Below are 16274 nucleotides of genomic sequence, written 5' to 3'. Positions count from 1 at the left end.
AATCTTAGTAGAGTAGCCTTATATAGTAGGTGTCCTTTGGGGCCCAGTTGTGTCCTTTCACGGATCACCCAATCCATGTGCTCCACATGTGTCCCTCGTGTAGGTTGTGTGTGCCCTCCTGTTGTAGTGAGCCTTGATTACTGTTTGCACATTGATGGGAGAGATTGATCCTCCAGCTGATTGTTTGTGAGGACTGGCCATGATTACAATGTAAGAGCTGTAGTGCAGGGGCTGACCCTAGGGAGTAGGATTCACTTTAGCAGGTCTCTGTTGCCTGCCCAGTCTGCCCTTTGGGTGTGTCATTCTCAGTCAGCCAGGAGATGCTCCAGTTTGGTTTGAAGCTGTCCACTGGATGTGCAGGCCTCAGGACCTCTTTGGCAGGGCCCTACCGCAGGTCAAGTTCAGCCTCTGCCTCTGCCCTACCTGTGGCCACCTGGTATGAGCCACAATGATCCACAGATGTCTTCTACCTCAACTGGGCTTGGAGGTGCCTGGGAGAGGCTAAGCTGCAAACTGAAAACAGCTGAAGGTAGTGCCAGGCTTGGGGCTGCTCAGCAAAAGGTATGGGGCATGCCAAAGACAGATGCTGCTTGTTTGGGGTTTGTGAACCTTTGAGAGATTTTAGGAAAATCCACAGCATGAGCTAAGACAGGTCATTTGTATGGAAAAGCCACTGGAAGCAGTTTGGCTGGGGTGGGTTCTCAGGAAATCAACAGGGCAAAGGTGCATGGTGTTCACCAAGTTGATTGAGACTAAGAGATGGTGGCCACCTGCATCTCCTTGCTGGAAGGGGTGAAGGCTCAACAAAGACACTTCTGTCTGGTATAAAGCTGCCTCTCCTGCCCTCACCCTGCAGCTAGACAATTCACTTCCTCTCCATATGTCTCTAGTGCTGCTTTTAAGCTATTGCCCCAGCTCAGAGTGAGTCAGTCAGTTAGCAAGTTAGTCTGTGCACGGGGCCTTTACGAGGAACACCTGGGATTCCAGCCATTCTCCTCTCACTCAGCCACAATTGTCTCTGTTTTCCACAGCCAGAAGTTGTGGGGACTTCTCTTCCCAGCACTGGAACACTGGGCTGGGGAGCCTGGTGTGGTGCTGGGACCTTTTGCTCCTTAGGGGGGACCTCTGCAGCCGAGATACCTCTCCCGGTTTTTAACTAGCACACGTAGGTATGGGGACTAGCCTGTTCTGTGTCTCTGCTCCTCTTGCCAGTTTTGAGGAAACTTTTTCTATATGTCCTTAGTTATAGGACTTCTGTTCAACTAGACTTCAAGTGATTCTCAGTGATGGTTGTTCTGTAGTTTAGTTGTAATTTTGATGTGGTCATGACAGGATGTAAGCACATATTTACCTACTCTGCTTTCTTGACTGGAAATCTTTAGGAGGTTGTTTTAAATGTTTGCATTTCATGGCCAATGCTGTATATGCTTGTTGTAATTTTGTTATCTGTTGTTCTGCTATTTGGAGAAATTTTTAGCTGTGAAAATAAATATTTTCATGGCTTCCAGTAGAGTTTGCCACATTGCTTTCCAAAAGGGTTGTTATCAATTTATAATGTCTCTTTCCTAAAGGGCTGTTGTCAATTTATAATATCTGTAGTGTTTTATATTTTTATTTTATTGTGTTTTTATCCTTTGTCATATGTTTCAGTATCTTACATTTTAGTAAATTATAATATGTTTGCACATTATATTAACCTATTGTTGTATTACAGATCCACATTCTGTTTTCCCTTTTTTATTTTAGTTTCTTTACTTTTCAATTATATCAGTTTTGAATTTTAAAAAAATTGGATCTCCCCATTTTTTGCTTTGTATTATTTTTCTGTTGCTTTGAATTTGAGAAGTTGACATTTTCCACAGGCCTGACATACAGATTCAAATTTTATTTTCTGTAAGCTTATTTTTATGTACTATTATATTATGAAACTTCCATGGAAGAATGATTCATAAGTGCCTTTGGGAATCTTTCTTCTTGCCTTTAATAGCACTATCAAAATTGTCTTTATAAACCAGTGCCTTCCAGGAGATTATGAAATGTTGCTGTGTATATCTGAGATAGTCTCATAAAATATAATATCCAGAAGGCACTTTATGATATTTTATTCTGTAAATAATGTCTTCATGTAATTTAACCCAGTTCAATTTCAGAGGGTTCGATATATATTTGAACTTTCCCAGCTTTTACTATAACTCACAATAGTAAATCTGAATTGTGAGAGTTTTCAGTGAGAATGCTTATACTCTGGAAAAATGAAATATACTATGGGTAATCCACCTTAAGAAACTTTTGAATATGCCACATTTGGAACTTAAAGGAATCCTAGAGGAGGTAGTAATAGGCTTTAGTAATGCAAAGACTGGAGATTAAGTTATTTTCAAACTGAGGTCAAGTGATATCACAGCTGGAATTTACAAGTCACAACTCTTAGCCAATGCAAACCGTCCAGCAATAAGGGGAAACAGGGCAAACGTCCAGACTCTTCTAATATGGCATCTTGTGGAGTAACATCTTCCTGACTGACTCACCACAGGCCTGGCCAACCAGGGAGCTGATGCCATCTTACTGGAAGTTTTTGATAGTGACTTAGAGAATTTCTTTTAAGTAGAAATCCTTTAATTTCATAGTGGGAGTCTATGACAAAGTACAATTACCTTTGCAGATTTTTTAAGAACAAACTTTGTTAGGAAAGTTTATTTTCATACTTTGAAAAATAACAGCAAATATAATAATTTAAAAATGTATGTGTTTTGTTTTGTTTTTTCAAAAACAAAACACGGATTCTTTATTATGTTAAAAATTATTTAATATGCTTACATATAAATTATTCTCCAAAGTCCCCAAAATACCCAAATCAGGGAAGAAGCTACTATATTCTGATTTTTTAGGAGATACTGGTTGGATCCAAGCATAATTTCATACTTTATTTCCTTATCTTTTGTTGTTGTTGTTATTAACTGTCATTTTCTTTATCTCTGTCTTTGCTTAAAAGCCAATGTTCGTTTTCTTGCTTTTGTAAATGCCACAGCAATTTAGACAGCTGCTGCTTCTGCAGTTCTTGATTTGTATTGGGATGTCTTGGACACCCAGAGTATTAAATTTTAAGGTGAGGATCGGTCTTAAGACAAAGATTTTTGGCTGGAATAAACTGGAACAAAACTGACCGTGTGATCACTAACCAGCAAATCATTATGTTTAGTAATTTCCAGCTCCACTTCTAAATAGATTTTCATACCATTTCCTTTAAATCATCTATGAACTTTACCATTTTCTGTCCTTGTTTAACTTTATAGTAAACAATTCAAAACTTTCAAAGAAAATTTTGGGCTATAAAATTTCAATGTTTGTGGGTTTTTTTCCCCCCACACATTCAAGTAATTCTCTGTGACACCAGCTGGATGTCCTACAATTCAACTCAATTCTGGTATTTTCTTCCTGGACATAGCCTCAGCTACCACAGGCTAAGGGGTTCAGTTCTGCAAGACTGTCACCCATTCTACATCAGATGCCAATTGCTAGTCTAGATTGTCATCTGTCCTTCTGATGGATTGGCTAATAGATAGGAGGTTCTCATGACTCCTTCCTTTGGTTCTATTAATTTGCTAGAGCAGCTCACAGAACTCAGAGGAATATTTCACTTACTGGATTACCAGTTTATTATAAAAGTATATAACTCAGGAGCAGTCACAAGGAAGAGACTCATAGAGCAAGGTATGGGAAAAGGACCCAAAGCATCCATGCTCTCTCTGAGCACGACACTTGCCACAAATCTCCAGGTGTTCACCAGCTGGAAGCTTTCCTAACCCTGTTTGTTCTTTTGGCGTTTTATGGAGGCTTCATTACATACGCATGAGTGATTAAACCATTGGTCATTGGAGACTGTTTCAACCTCAAGCCCTTCTCCCCTCCATAGGTCAGTGGGGTGGGACTGAAAGTTCAATTCCTCGAATCACATGGTTTGTTCCCCTGGCATCCAGCTGCCATCCTTAGGTACTTTCTAAAAGCACCTTGTTAACATAACAGGTGTGGTTTAGAGGGGTTTGTTATGAATATCAAGACAGCTTTATTGTTCTTACTATTTAGAAAGTTCCAAAGTGGTAAGGGTTTTAGGTACTCTATGCCAGAAATGTTATGAAGACCAACCGTACATTTTTTATTGTAAGTCACAAAGTCACAGGCTATTTTGCTCAAATATACCTTGGTTTAGATAAATTAACTTTTATTTTGTTGTTGCAGTATAAATTACACCATAAAACTTTGGGATGGCTTAGTGTACATGAAAAGAAGTATGTTGTAATAATTATCAGTTATAAGTTTTTATAAATAATTGCAAGTTTTACTTTGTTTTGTTATTTTTTGATGGCCCTTCACACACATACCTCATGTTAGGACTTGAATGCCATCTATTGATTTTCTGTTCAAGAATATAACATATCTCTTAACTCTCAGCCCCAATCAGGAAGAAATTAAACACTGGATATCCACAGCTATTTGACCAAATCAAGATTATGTATTCTTCCCATACAGAACAATTATGATTTGTAATTTACAGTTATCAGTGATACTATCTCATTAAAAGAGCTATTTATTTTTAAATTATAAAATACAATCAACTTTAACTGAATTAAAACAGAGTCCAGGGTCTAGTCGTGAGGAGACGTTCAGAATTATGATTAAAATAAAAATGGCCAAAATATGGGGTCAAATAGATTTAATGTAAATATATTTGCACAATTAAATAGAAGCTTATTGACATAAGGAAAGCCATCTTGACTTTTTCTGAGTTCTTGAATAATGTAGATGTTAAATGACATTGTTGTACGGTATGTTGTACGGTATGTGTATAGTATCATGCATTACTGAAGTCTCACACCCTTCTCCAAGATTTCGTGCCAGTCTTTAAATCTGCTAAACCAGGAAAAGGACCACAAAGTGACAGCACTAATTAAATACAAGTTTCTTCTCGTTGTTACTTGAAACAAACCAACATTACTTTCTCAGAGTTGTCAAGCTTTTAAAAAAATCTCTTGAAAATTTTATCTAAGATGTTAAAAAAAAGTGTTTCTTTTCTCTTTTAACAAATCCATTCTGTATTGTTGTGTGAGTACTTAAAAATTCTTCCCTTTTCAATTATTTTCTTTCCTAAAGTTAAAAATATATATATATCTTTGTCGAGGTGTAAACCACTCCATGTTTTTGTTTGAATTAAAACTTTAGTAGATAAACTTAACAAATAATTAGACAATTGCACATGTCCGATTAGCCCAGAACTGTGGCAGACTGGTTTCGCCAGCTGAAGTATGGGCTGTGTGTCTTGTTGGGGAATGTTTAGGGCATCCTCACATTGAGGTGGATCCAAAGTATGTCTACTGGTAACTGTGTAGCTAGAAACAATGAACTCCTTATAAGACTTGCTTACTTATTTCTAGTAATTTCATTTTTAACCTTTCCTTTTGGACTTACCACAGCCTCAGATTATTTTTCACTTGTGCAGCAATTTTGCATTTGAGATCACTTTGACCTCTACTATCTAATTTGATCTTCACGGAAACTTGGTGAGATAAAAGTGGCCCCTGAAGTAGCCTTTTTTTGACAGATGAATAAACTACTCCTGAGAAGACTAGGGGACTTTCCCACAGTCACATGCTTGGAGAAGCCAGGTCTTTAGCCCAGACTTCAGCTGTCTTCCCTCTATCACATGTACACTGTCTTTCCAGAAAGCCTTCAGAAACACTCCCTGCTCTTGCAGTCCCCTTGTACATGGTTTTGATATCTATGTGCATCTTAAGAACAGCATAGTTGGGACCAGTCATGATCTGCTAAGTAAAAAGAAAGAGGGTTTGGTAAATTTGTACTATTTGTACAACTTCTAGTGAAGCGCGATGTATATATAAATATACATTAGAGTATAATGTAAAAACATTTGCCAAGTAAATGTTTGATAACCTTTGTAACTGTGCTTCTCTATTTTCGAAACCCTGGTTCAGTTATTTTTATGTAAATACTTATCCTGTGGCCTTGGATGCTTGCACTATTAATTTAAAAAAAGGACAAGGGTTTAGGTAAAAGTAATGGGCTGTGTAGGGATTAGTCCCAGGTCATTTTACCTGCAATCACGAAGGCTTTTTAGTCTTTTTAACCTATTCCCAGTTACAAAGACTTACTAATACAGAAAAAGGCCATTATAAAATCTTAAATTTCAAAATGCTTAGACTAACTTTATGAATATGTATATATAAGATCAGTCATTTTATAATTTATCATCGCTTGTTAAGTGTATTACTTTTTTGTGTGTGATTTACATCTGCTTAATACTTTGAACATTCTCATTAAGCTGTTCTCCATTAAGGAGTCATTTTTCATAACAATTTTATTTATTTTTTATTTTCTTTTTATGTGGGTATAATTGACAAATAAAATTGTAAGATATTTAAAGTGTACCTCGTGATGATTTGATATATGCATATATAGTAAAAGGATCCCTCCCATATAATTAACATATCAGTCACCTCATATTTATTTTTTGTGTGAGATCATTTAAATTCTACTCTTTCAGAACTCTCTTTTATACTATACAGTGTTATCAAATATAGTCACCATGTTTTACATTACATCCTCAGTTCTTATTCATTTTGTATAATTATATTTGTTTGAGAGTCAGTTTATGAAACTACAGTTTGTAAGCTGACCACTCTCAAAACCTTTTATCTATTAACAGGTGTGAACTGGCTTCCTAGTGTTTGTGGAAAGCAATGCTTGGCTCTGTGTAGATGGGAGAAGAGGAAGGGTAGTTGCTTGCTTTTGAAATTTTATTTGGCTTTACAAAATGTTTAGCAAACACTCCCATCAAACTTATAAATTACATGGCTCATTTAAGAAGCTATTTTCTGACCCATTTCCAGTTTTTAAATTATTTCAGGTGGCAAATGTAGGTATTTCTGATTTTGAAGTTTTCTTCAAATATAAATATTCCTAAATCCCAAAGCATACTTTCTATTTTGAATTCAGTTTTATACCTTTCTGAAGTCTAGTGATTATCAATATTTCTATCATCCATCTAAAGATAAAGAAAGGGAGGAATTATGATTTCTTTCTCCAGGAAATCCATCTGTTGCTGACAGAGCCAAATTAGAAGCAGAAATCTTTCTTTTTAATTATTAGTCATGCTTTCATTGTTTAAAAAGTCACAACCAGCTCTTGCCTCTAGATAGAAAAGAAAAAATATCACAGACTAGGAAAGAGAAAATGAGTTTACTTTAGTGGAAATTTAAATACATTTCTCTCTTTCTTAGGAGAGAGTTATGTGTGTGGCTCAATAGAGCCCTTCAAGAAACTGGAGTACACCAAGAACGTGAACCCCAACTGGTCTGTGAATGTCAAGACCACCTCGGCGTCCCGAGCAGTGTCATCACTGGCTACTGCCAAAGGGAGCCCTTCAGAGGTGCGGGAGAATAAGGATTTCATTCGGCCCAAGCTGGTTACCATCATCAGAAGTGGGGTGAAGCCACGGAAAGCTGTCAGGATTCTGCTGAATAAGAAAACCGCTCATTCCTTTGAGCAGGTTCTCACTGATATAACCGACGCCATCAAGCTGGACTCGGGAGTGGTGAAACGCCTGTACACCCTGGATGGGAAACAGGTAAGAGAGGTATTGTGGTATGACCTTGACTTTACAGGCAAGAACCAGGGAGGTGGGGGATTTATTTGGCATGTAGTGGGGATCGGAAACATACATTTTGCTGACATTGAAAGAGTTGGGTCATTTACTCAACAAATACATAGCCGGTGGCCTCAAACCAATCCAAAGATAGTGTTAGACAGGATTAACCATAGGAATAAAGAAAAAATGTCCATCTCTGAAGCTTAAATGATTATGCCATTATGTTATGCAATTAATAATTGAAAAACTACTTCTTCATTTATTAATTGCTTAACATATGGTGCTTTTCAACCATTTGTCTTCAATTGTGTCCTGTAGTAATGTCTTATAGCCTGGACTATGACTGAGATGTAGAGGTAAATTCTGACTAGGAGAGAAAAATCAAATTCCTTTCTCTGGCCTAAATAATATCTTATAATTTACTGTCTCTGTAATGTTCACTGTGAGCTTTATTTAAATTTTACAGATTTTTAAGTACATATCTAAAGAATAAAATGTTTCCATCTGGATAGCTTTAAGACACACATTTCTAGCATATTATATATCTTGTTTTCAAAACATAATTTCAAAATTAAAACAAAGGGTTTCTTCAGCTATGGAATGTTTCTTCAGTTGACTTGGATTAATGGACATTTTAATGTGAGTTGCTCAGACGAATTTAAAGGAAGTCTTGTGTGGAATTTTGTAAAGGTTCACTAGAACTCTGATGGGAAGCTGAATAAAACAACACTGATATATGTACAGTGCAATTTGCTGATCACTGAGAGTTTATCGGTATCTTTTTTAAGATTATAATTTTTAGCGCACTATCATTGCTTGAAATTGTTTGTAATATGCATCTGCCCAAATGCTTTTTAAAAATTGTTTTGAGAGATAATTAGAATGATTTATATGTAGAGTACATATTAAAAATCAAAACTAGATTCATAAGTTGAAAGGTTGATCTTATTAAGCAGAAGACAAATGTAAGTTATTGAAGGCTAACTCATTCAAACTCTGAATTAAAAATAGATGCAAATAGTAGAAAGAGTGTTAGTTGTGAAAGAATTCCTGCCATAGAGATCCATTCAAATGCTCTAGATTATAAAATTCATTAGAAAAGAAGGAATATCTGCCAGTTATTCATTTATATTAACCAATGTTTGTTTCATAAAACTTCCCCTAAGTGTCATGTGGATACGGATTCTGAAGGATAAAACTCCCCATCTTCTAGATGTAAGAGGGTGTAGCCTGAAGCTTACCAATATACTTCTCAGTGATCAAAAAGTCCACTGCTGGCTTCTAAGTTACAGCAACAATAAGATGACAAGGTTCACATTTAAATATTTAAGCTCTTTAGGGCTTCCCTCTGTAATGAGTGACTCAGCCATCTTGTAGTTTTGCATTTTTGTGTATTAAGTTTCTCAAGATGGGAGTTTAACGGTTTTCATAAAACGTAAAATTTACAAAAAAGAATACATACCAATAAACCTTTTTCCTCCCCCCTCACTTCAGAATTTTGGGAGTTCCAAATTGCTACACACTGAATCTAAAAATCAGCTTTAACTATTTTAGTAAATTCTGCCATCAACCGATCATTTGTTTATTCTAAGAATAAATTCCTAGAAGAGGTACTCTGATGTTCCCAATAGTTTTCTTCTTTTTAGGAATTTATCTAGTGTCCGTATTTTCTAATGGCTATTTTTGCTGTGGTTTACATGTGAATAATCCAATGTAACAGAAAAAAAAATTGAAGTTTAATATCAGAAGACCAGGATTCAAATCTTGACTCAGCCACAGATTATTTATGTTTTTAGCAAATCACTTAACTGAGCCTCATTGTACTCATCAGTAAAACATTGGTCAAATGATAACCTCTGTTTCATAAAGTGCTTGTTGGGATCCACTATGATAATACATGTGAAAGCAATTCTGAACTATAATAATAATGATCATAGCTTTATTGAGCATTATTCAAAGTGCTTTATATGTATTAGCATGTTTAATCATCATAATAGCTTGATTGCTGTTCCCATTTAACAGATGAGGACGCTAAGGCACAGAATTTGTTTATTAAAAAAGACATGTCTAGGAGCAAACATGTATAAATGGCAGAGTTGGGATTTGAACCAGTCTCTCTCCAGAACTTGTGCGAGTAACCACTGTACCACAGTAGATTATATTAAAGCACCAATCAAATGTAAGTGTACTGAGGAAGAATTTTCAATTAATTTATCCAAATAATTAACATCTGAAAGTTTTCTGCTATGTATTTTTCTCCTGTAATTGTTCTGCCGACTGTTGTATTCAACTGTTTTGTTGTTGTTGTTGTTGTTGAGCGTTCAGTTTGCTATAGGGGCATTTTCTGCGTTGTGGCATGTTGTCCTCATAGCAAGGGAGGTGAAAAGCTGCAGAGGAATTGGATGATAAAGTAGAAAGAATATAAAGAGTTTTTGCTTGGGTTTCAAGTAGGAACAAAGATGCTTCCTCATGGATCCCAGGAGTCTTTAGAGTCAATTCTGTTCAAAAGAGAAATCTGTCCCCATGAGTGGTTTGTTAGAGTGGGATTTTTTGACAGCCTTGCAGAGACTAAGGCTTGATAAGCCTCTGAAAATAAACCACTTTCCTCCAAGCTTTCCTGTGGCATGATACTCTGCCATAGTAGGGTGGCATGTGGTGCCACCACCATCTTATCCTGACCATTGGGCTCCACATGCTGTCAAAAGGACATCACTCTTAAGATCACTTGTCCCACCTGCTTTTTAAAAATTAGTGTAATTGAGCCCTGTATCAAGTCCATGAAGATAGGGGAAATCCAATGCCCAATAAAGTTTTTAAAGGTAAATTTTTTTTTTTGCATTGAGGAAATAAAATTATTTTAAAAATCAATAGCTTAGTCATGGGATATAAAGTACAGCACAAGGAATATAGTCAATAATATTGTAATAACTGTGTATGGTTTCATATGGGTAACAGACTTATTGGGGTGCTCACTTTGTGAGGTATGTAAATGTCTAATAATTATGTTGTTTTTGTACACCTGAAACTAATTAAAAAAAATCAATAGCTTGAGTACTTTGAGTAAATGAGTAGACAGGAAGATGTGCAAGCAGGAATGGCTTTTCTGATTGCCTTCATGTGGCCTGCAGATGTATCCATGGGATGGAAACTGGTGACACTGGGCTTCCTGGCAATGGAACCAGGAGAGCCTGTGCCTGCTGGTACATGTTACCCAGAGATGGCATTAGAGGGTGGAGACCAAATGCCGTTCTTACTTGTTCCTGCCACCACTCAGCCTCCTTGCCATTGGCCTCTTAGATTTGCCTTAAGCCCTCACGTAAGAGTTCATTGCATGTACCTTTTTGAGTTTTTAGGCTGAGAATCAGGAAATCAACATACTGGAAATTCTGTACCACTTAGGGGACATTTTGCAGGAAGCTGCAGTTTCCCCAGATGACCCTTGTGGCTCATGAGTGGCCTGTTTGTGAGCAAACCATTTCTAGTTATTTCAACTCCATTCTTGATTCAGGGCACTGATGCTTTGATTGAAGGTTGTCACCCCCTTGCTGACCCCTTCTCACACCATGTGATTGGGAGGCCTTTGCTCACCACGTGATCAGGCACATTTGCAGGCAGGGCTGAGAGGTCAAAGAAACAATTGCCGTGTCTTAATTTCAGTGATGCTTTTCTGGGCCTTGATGAAGGGCTCCCAAAGAAGGAAAGAAGGTATTTTCTAGTTGAAGGTTACAATCATGTCCCCTTTGTCCATAGCCCAGGGGAAGCTCTGTGAGAGTCTGTCCCTCTTGCCCCAGTCCGGGCTCCAATGTTGGAATTTTCTGTGGATTATTCCCTCAGCCTGCCAAGCAGCTACTCCCAGAGGTCATCTGGAGTGTGACTATTTTTCAAGTGATTTAAATAAGCCCAAAAGTTACAAGATTTGCTGCAAGGATACACTTGCGTATTTCCTGAGTCCTTTTGGGGGACCAGCACATCTGGCTGTTTTGAGCTACTAAGTCCTCTAAATCTGTGGTTCCTGAATCGTTGCTAGATCACAAACCACAGCAAGTATTAGAACAGTACATGTCTAAGCAGGCGATTTATACTGTAAAGATCATAGAGAAGGCACTTCCCAATCATCCCCTCCCCCACTAAATATAGTAATATTTCAAATATCAAAGTCATATAGTAATATTGACAAACTAGGTTGCTCTTAAAGTAGAAAATATATGCCCATTCCCATCTTATCTATGCATCAACATTCAAGGTCTGTGCACATCCCCTCTTATCTACTCATCAACAAAATAGCAGCGTACTTTGGCAGCAGAGGAAAAACTCACTCAAGGCTGTTATATTTTTATCTTATAGGCATTTCACATAAATAAGTCATGTACTTTGTAAAACCCGCCACTGCTAACATGCTAGAGTGAGCACACAGTCTATTGTCTTCCTAATATGAAAAACACTAGGAGTCACTCAGCCGGAGTAAAGATACCCAGAAACTGATTTAGATGGAAAACTGTAAGAACAGGCATCAGAGCTGCTGCCTGAGTTGGTTCGAGCTGCTATAACAAAATACCAACCCCTGGGTGGCTTATATACCACAAAATTTATTTCTCACAGTTCTGGTGGCTGGAAGTCCAATATCAAGATGCCAGCAGATTTGGTCTGGTGAGAACCCACTTCCTGGCTCATAGCAAGCCGCCTTTTTGCAGTGTCCTCTCATGGAACGACCTGTTAGGGAGCTTTTGATTCTCTTTCATAAGGGCAGTAATCCCGTTCATGAGGGGGGTCCACATGACCTAACCACCTCCCAAAAGCCTGTCTTCTAATACAGTCACTCTGGGGGTTGTGTTTCACATATGAATCTTGGGGGGACCCAAGCATTCAGACCATAGCAGCTGCTAGGTAAAGAAAATCCCAGTAGCTATTAATAAGTTAATCAGTTACTGTCTTCTTTGTATTTTTTGTTCAGTGAATCCCCTTGCCTATTATAAACATTAAGTTCAAAAGGTGCTTGTAAATGTGTCATAATAATTGCAGCTATGGGGGGCGGCCGGATGGCTTAGTTGGTTAGAGCGTGTCCTCTCAACAACAAGGTTGCTGGTTCAATTCCCACATGGGATGGTGGGCTGCGCCCCCTGCAACTAAGATTGAAAACGGCGACTGGATTTGGGGTTGAGCTGCGCCCTCCACAACCAGATTGAAGGACAACGACTTGTAGCTGATGGGCCCTAAAAAAAATAAAATAAATAATAATAATAATTGCAGCCATTTATTTTAGGTAACTAGTACTATATGAGTTTATTGGAATTCGGAGAGTGGTAGGGATGATCAATGGGAATCTATCAATCATGTATCACAAAATGGTCTTTGGTTATTTCCTTTTGGTTTTTAATACCTCATCTGAAGTAAAAATAATTTGTTTCACCCTTGGGATTAGAATATTTCTTTCCCTTACAAGTTAAAGAAGTGGTACGCATTACTACTACCTCTGACCTTGGCTATAGCAATGAATGAGAATAGAATATGTGAAAAACAGAGGTTTCCAAATGAAAAGGAAGGCGTTTAGGATGTGATAGGATATGGTTGGACTGGACAAGGAGTTCTGTAGCTGTTGGTAACAGTGGCCTTTTTTTCTTTTCTTTTTTTTTAAAGAAAACTTCTGTGACAGCTCTAACTTCTTTTCTTGAAGCATATTGAAACCCTTCATTTTTGGGACACAGATTTTTTTCCCTATTATGATTTTTTAATATTATCTATGTTGTGAAACTGAATGTAACACCTTTTCATTTTGTTTGCAATTTGTAAAAAAACAGTTGATACAAATAATTTAGCTTACATTTAAATTGTCAAATTAAAATTTCCTGCAGAAGCTCAGAGCACATGTTAAACTAGCTTCATGATTTGCTAGAGCTCCGAATTGATGGAAAATCTTAGCTGTTTTCAAAGAAAAAATATCTTAAGAATATTACGATACTTCACTTAGGGAAGTCACGTGTCCAGAATAGAATGTGCTACTTTCAGTTACATTTGGTTGATAATCAGAATTTATAAGCTACACGTCTTTTACGTAGATGTTAATTCCCCCAAATTGGGAAGTTAAGTCCTTTTCTTCCAGTCCGAGCTCCTCTGACAATGCAATTGTCATTCAATTGTGCTTTCAATGAGTTATATTTTAGGCTCAGATTCATTTCAGCAAAAGTCAGTTTTCTGTACATTGAATTCTGATTTGCTGTAAAATGAATTCTGTAGGGTCCCTCTATAGAACTGAAGATATGATTTCAGAAGCCCTCCCTCTAGTACGCTGAGGGCACTTGGAGCAGTTTTACAAGACTGTGGGCTTTGGGATTGTCTCCTAGTGGCGACTTGCAAAGATTAAGAGCCCTGATTTGGCCTGTGTGTCTCTTCTGCCCTGAGGGAACATATTGGAGCGATGGAAAGAACTTGACTTTAAAGTCAGCTGGGGCTGCATTCAGATTTCAATCTGGAAAATCTAGATGGATCAAGTTTCTCGTTCAGACCTAGAAAATTATTAGCTCCCCACTGAACTGATCATTGAAGTTTAAAAATCCTGTATATTGAATTTACTTGTAATAAGTATATTTGCTTAGGTATGCTGTAATTTAAGTATAGATATATGCATAACATAATATAGAGGGAAAACATTCGTTTTTATAGACTGGTTTCAAACACATAGTGTCAAGACTAATAGTCTTAAGTTCAAGCCGGTCCTCTACCCTCAACACAGTGGAATCTGTTCTTTCATTGGGAAGAGTTAATTCTTGGATACACCTCAGTTTTCTCATCTGTATAATGAGAATACTAGTAATACCTGCTTTATAAGTTGTCATGAGAATTTAATGAAACAATCCATGAGACAAACTCATGGAATCATCCCCACAGCTCTGCAAAGCCAGAACCTTCTCATTTCTCAAGATTCAGCTTGAGGATGGCCTCATCCATGACACATTTCCTGAATGCCTCATGTAGAACTGACAGCTGCCTCTGCTGGGCTCCGTTCACTGTCTTTTGTAGGTAGGCCCACAGTTCTCGATTATGCTGGCCTGTTGACTATCGGCATGCCTATCTCCCCCATCAGAATTCATAGGATGAGGCAGGGAAGGTGACCTGTTGTCGTCTAGGGCCTGTGGGGGTAAATTATTCAACAAATGATTGAAAGACTAAATGACTGGACCGTTGACCACTTTGCCATGGGCTACACCTGTGGCATGAGCACAGTGACTCCAGTGTTCTGCAAAGTCCTTACAGGTCATGGCCATTTGGGAGCTGATTGGTGCCCCTGGTGGTACTCTGTGCAGTGGAACCAGATTGTAAAGGGCTCATCACGGTGCTTGTTTTGTAACTCAGGCTCCTGCTTCATTAATGACTCTAGGATAATTTTTTAAAAATGCATCCAGTTTTAGAGCAATTTTTTCTATTGAAAGCACTTTGATCCTATGGGGAAGCAATAGATGGTCTGTTAGAAATGTTCCCTGTCTGAGTCAGGAGAATTACTCTAAATCTTCCTGACATTGCCTCGGCCATCCAGTGAATAAAGAGAACTAATCAATGTGTTTTATGGATTTAAAAATTGGTGATGGGCCAATAAGAGATTTGCATGAATAGCATCTGTCCTAATTATTGCTGAGACACAAACCTACAGTGTCCAGAGTGTTTGTGGTGCTAGAGTACAATATGTTGCAGCAGATTTTTCTGATTAGTTTAAATCCTTGAAACTAAATTAAAGAGGCAGTCTCAGAAATTAAATGAAACACAAAAAATCCAATTTTAAATCTGAGCTATGTTGTAAACAGCATGCCATAGAAAGAAAAAGACAGATGGGAGATTTATGTTTTAATTGGCATTTCCATTGTCAGATTAATATATGATCATTATAAAGAATTTTGAAGCAAATGAGAAAATACTTACAATCTCATTGACAAGATGGTGGTTGTGAATATTTTGGCTTATTTCCTTTGCTTTTTTCTTTAAAAATTTGGACGCCACGCTAATCCAATTTGGTTTCTTGCTTGCAATTTCATAAAATACTATATATGTTCATGTGGGAAATGTCTTGAAATTATTAAGCCATCCCCTCTGTAGCTCTTATTTTTATTGCCCAGTATAAGATCCTCAGCAGGCAAGCTGTCCAGTGTGCTTTTGTTTCTAGTAACACATCTGCAAGCTCCTCTTGTGTGTTTTGACTTACTGAGAGTAATAGTGTTCTAAAGTCAGATTGAGAAGCAAACATTATGTGGAGTAGCGACTCTTGAGATGTTGTTCAATGTAATTAGTTATTCGAAGTTAAAAGCATCTCAGAATTCATCCACTCTGTCTAGGACCCTCTCCGAAAAAAAATAAGACATATTTCAAAACATGTCTGATGAAATAAGTCTAGTATTGTTCCATAAATACCAGATAACTTAGGCTTTTTATGTCAATAGGCGCCTAATTAGCGTGATCCTTTAGGAGTCTCTCCCTGAGGGAAAAACACAAGGTCTTTCTCTTTCTGGGCCTAATCACTTCTGCTTTCTGTTATAACAACTTGTGCACTTGTGTAAGACCAAAACATCCTGGAGAAAGAAGACAATTCTTTATTGACGTCAATATTCTTGACTACCCTCATTTATTAAAT

The 16274-nt window shown here is 37.5% G+C and overlaps 1 protein-coding gene across 3 annotated transcripts in view; it reads left to right on the top strand.

Moving 5' to 3' along the window:
• Positions 1 to 16274, top strand: part of DCLK1 (doublecortin like kinase 1) — a 321063-nt gene that overhangs the window by 10013 nt on the left and 294776 nt on the right. For all 3 annotated transcript variants that reach the window (XM_019736467.3, XM_019736468.3, XM_019736471.3), the window contains exon 3: positions 7293 to 7639. In XM_019736467.3, coding sequence (XP_019592026.1) covers positions 7293 to 7639 — 347 coding nt within the window. The remainder of the gene's footprint in view (positions 1 to 7292; positions 7640 to 16274) is intronic.

Source organism: Rhinolophus sinicus, chromosome 16 (genome assembly GCF_057876585.1).
Source record: "Rhinolophus sinicus isolate RSI-liver-muscle chromosome 16, RSI-T2T, whole genome shotgun sequence".
Classification (NCBI taxonomy): Eukaryota; Metazoa; Chordata; class Mammalia; order Chiroptera; family Rhinolophidae; genus Rhinolophus; species Rhinolophus sinicus.
The sequence above is the reverse complement of the archived record's forward strand: the minus strand, read 5'-3'. Positions and strand labels throughout refer to the sequence as shown.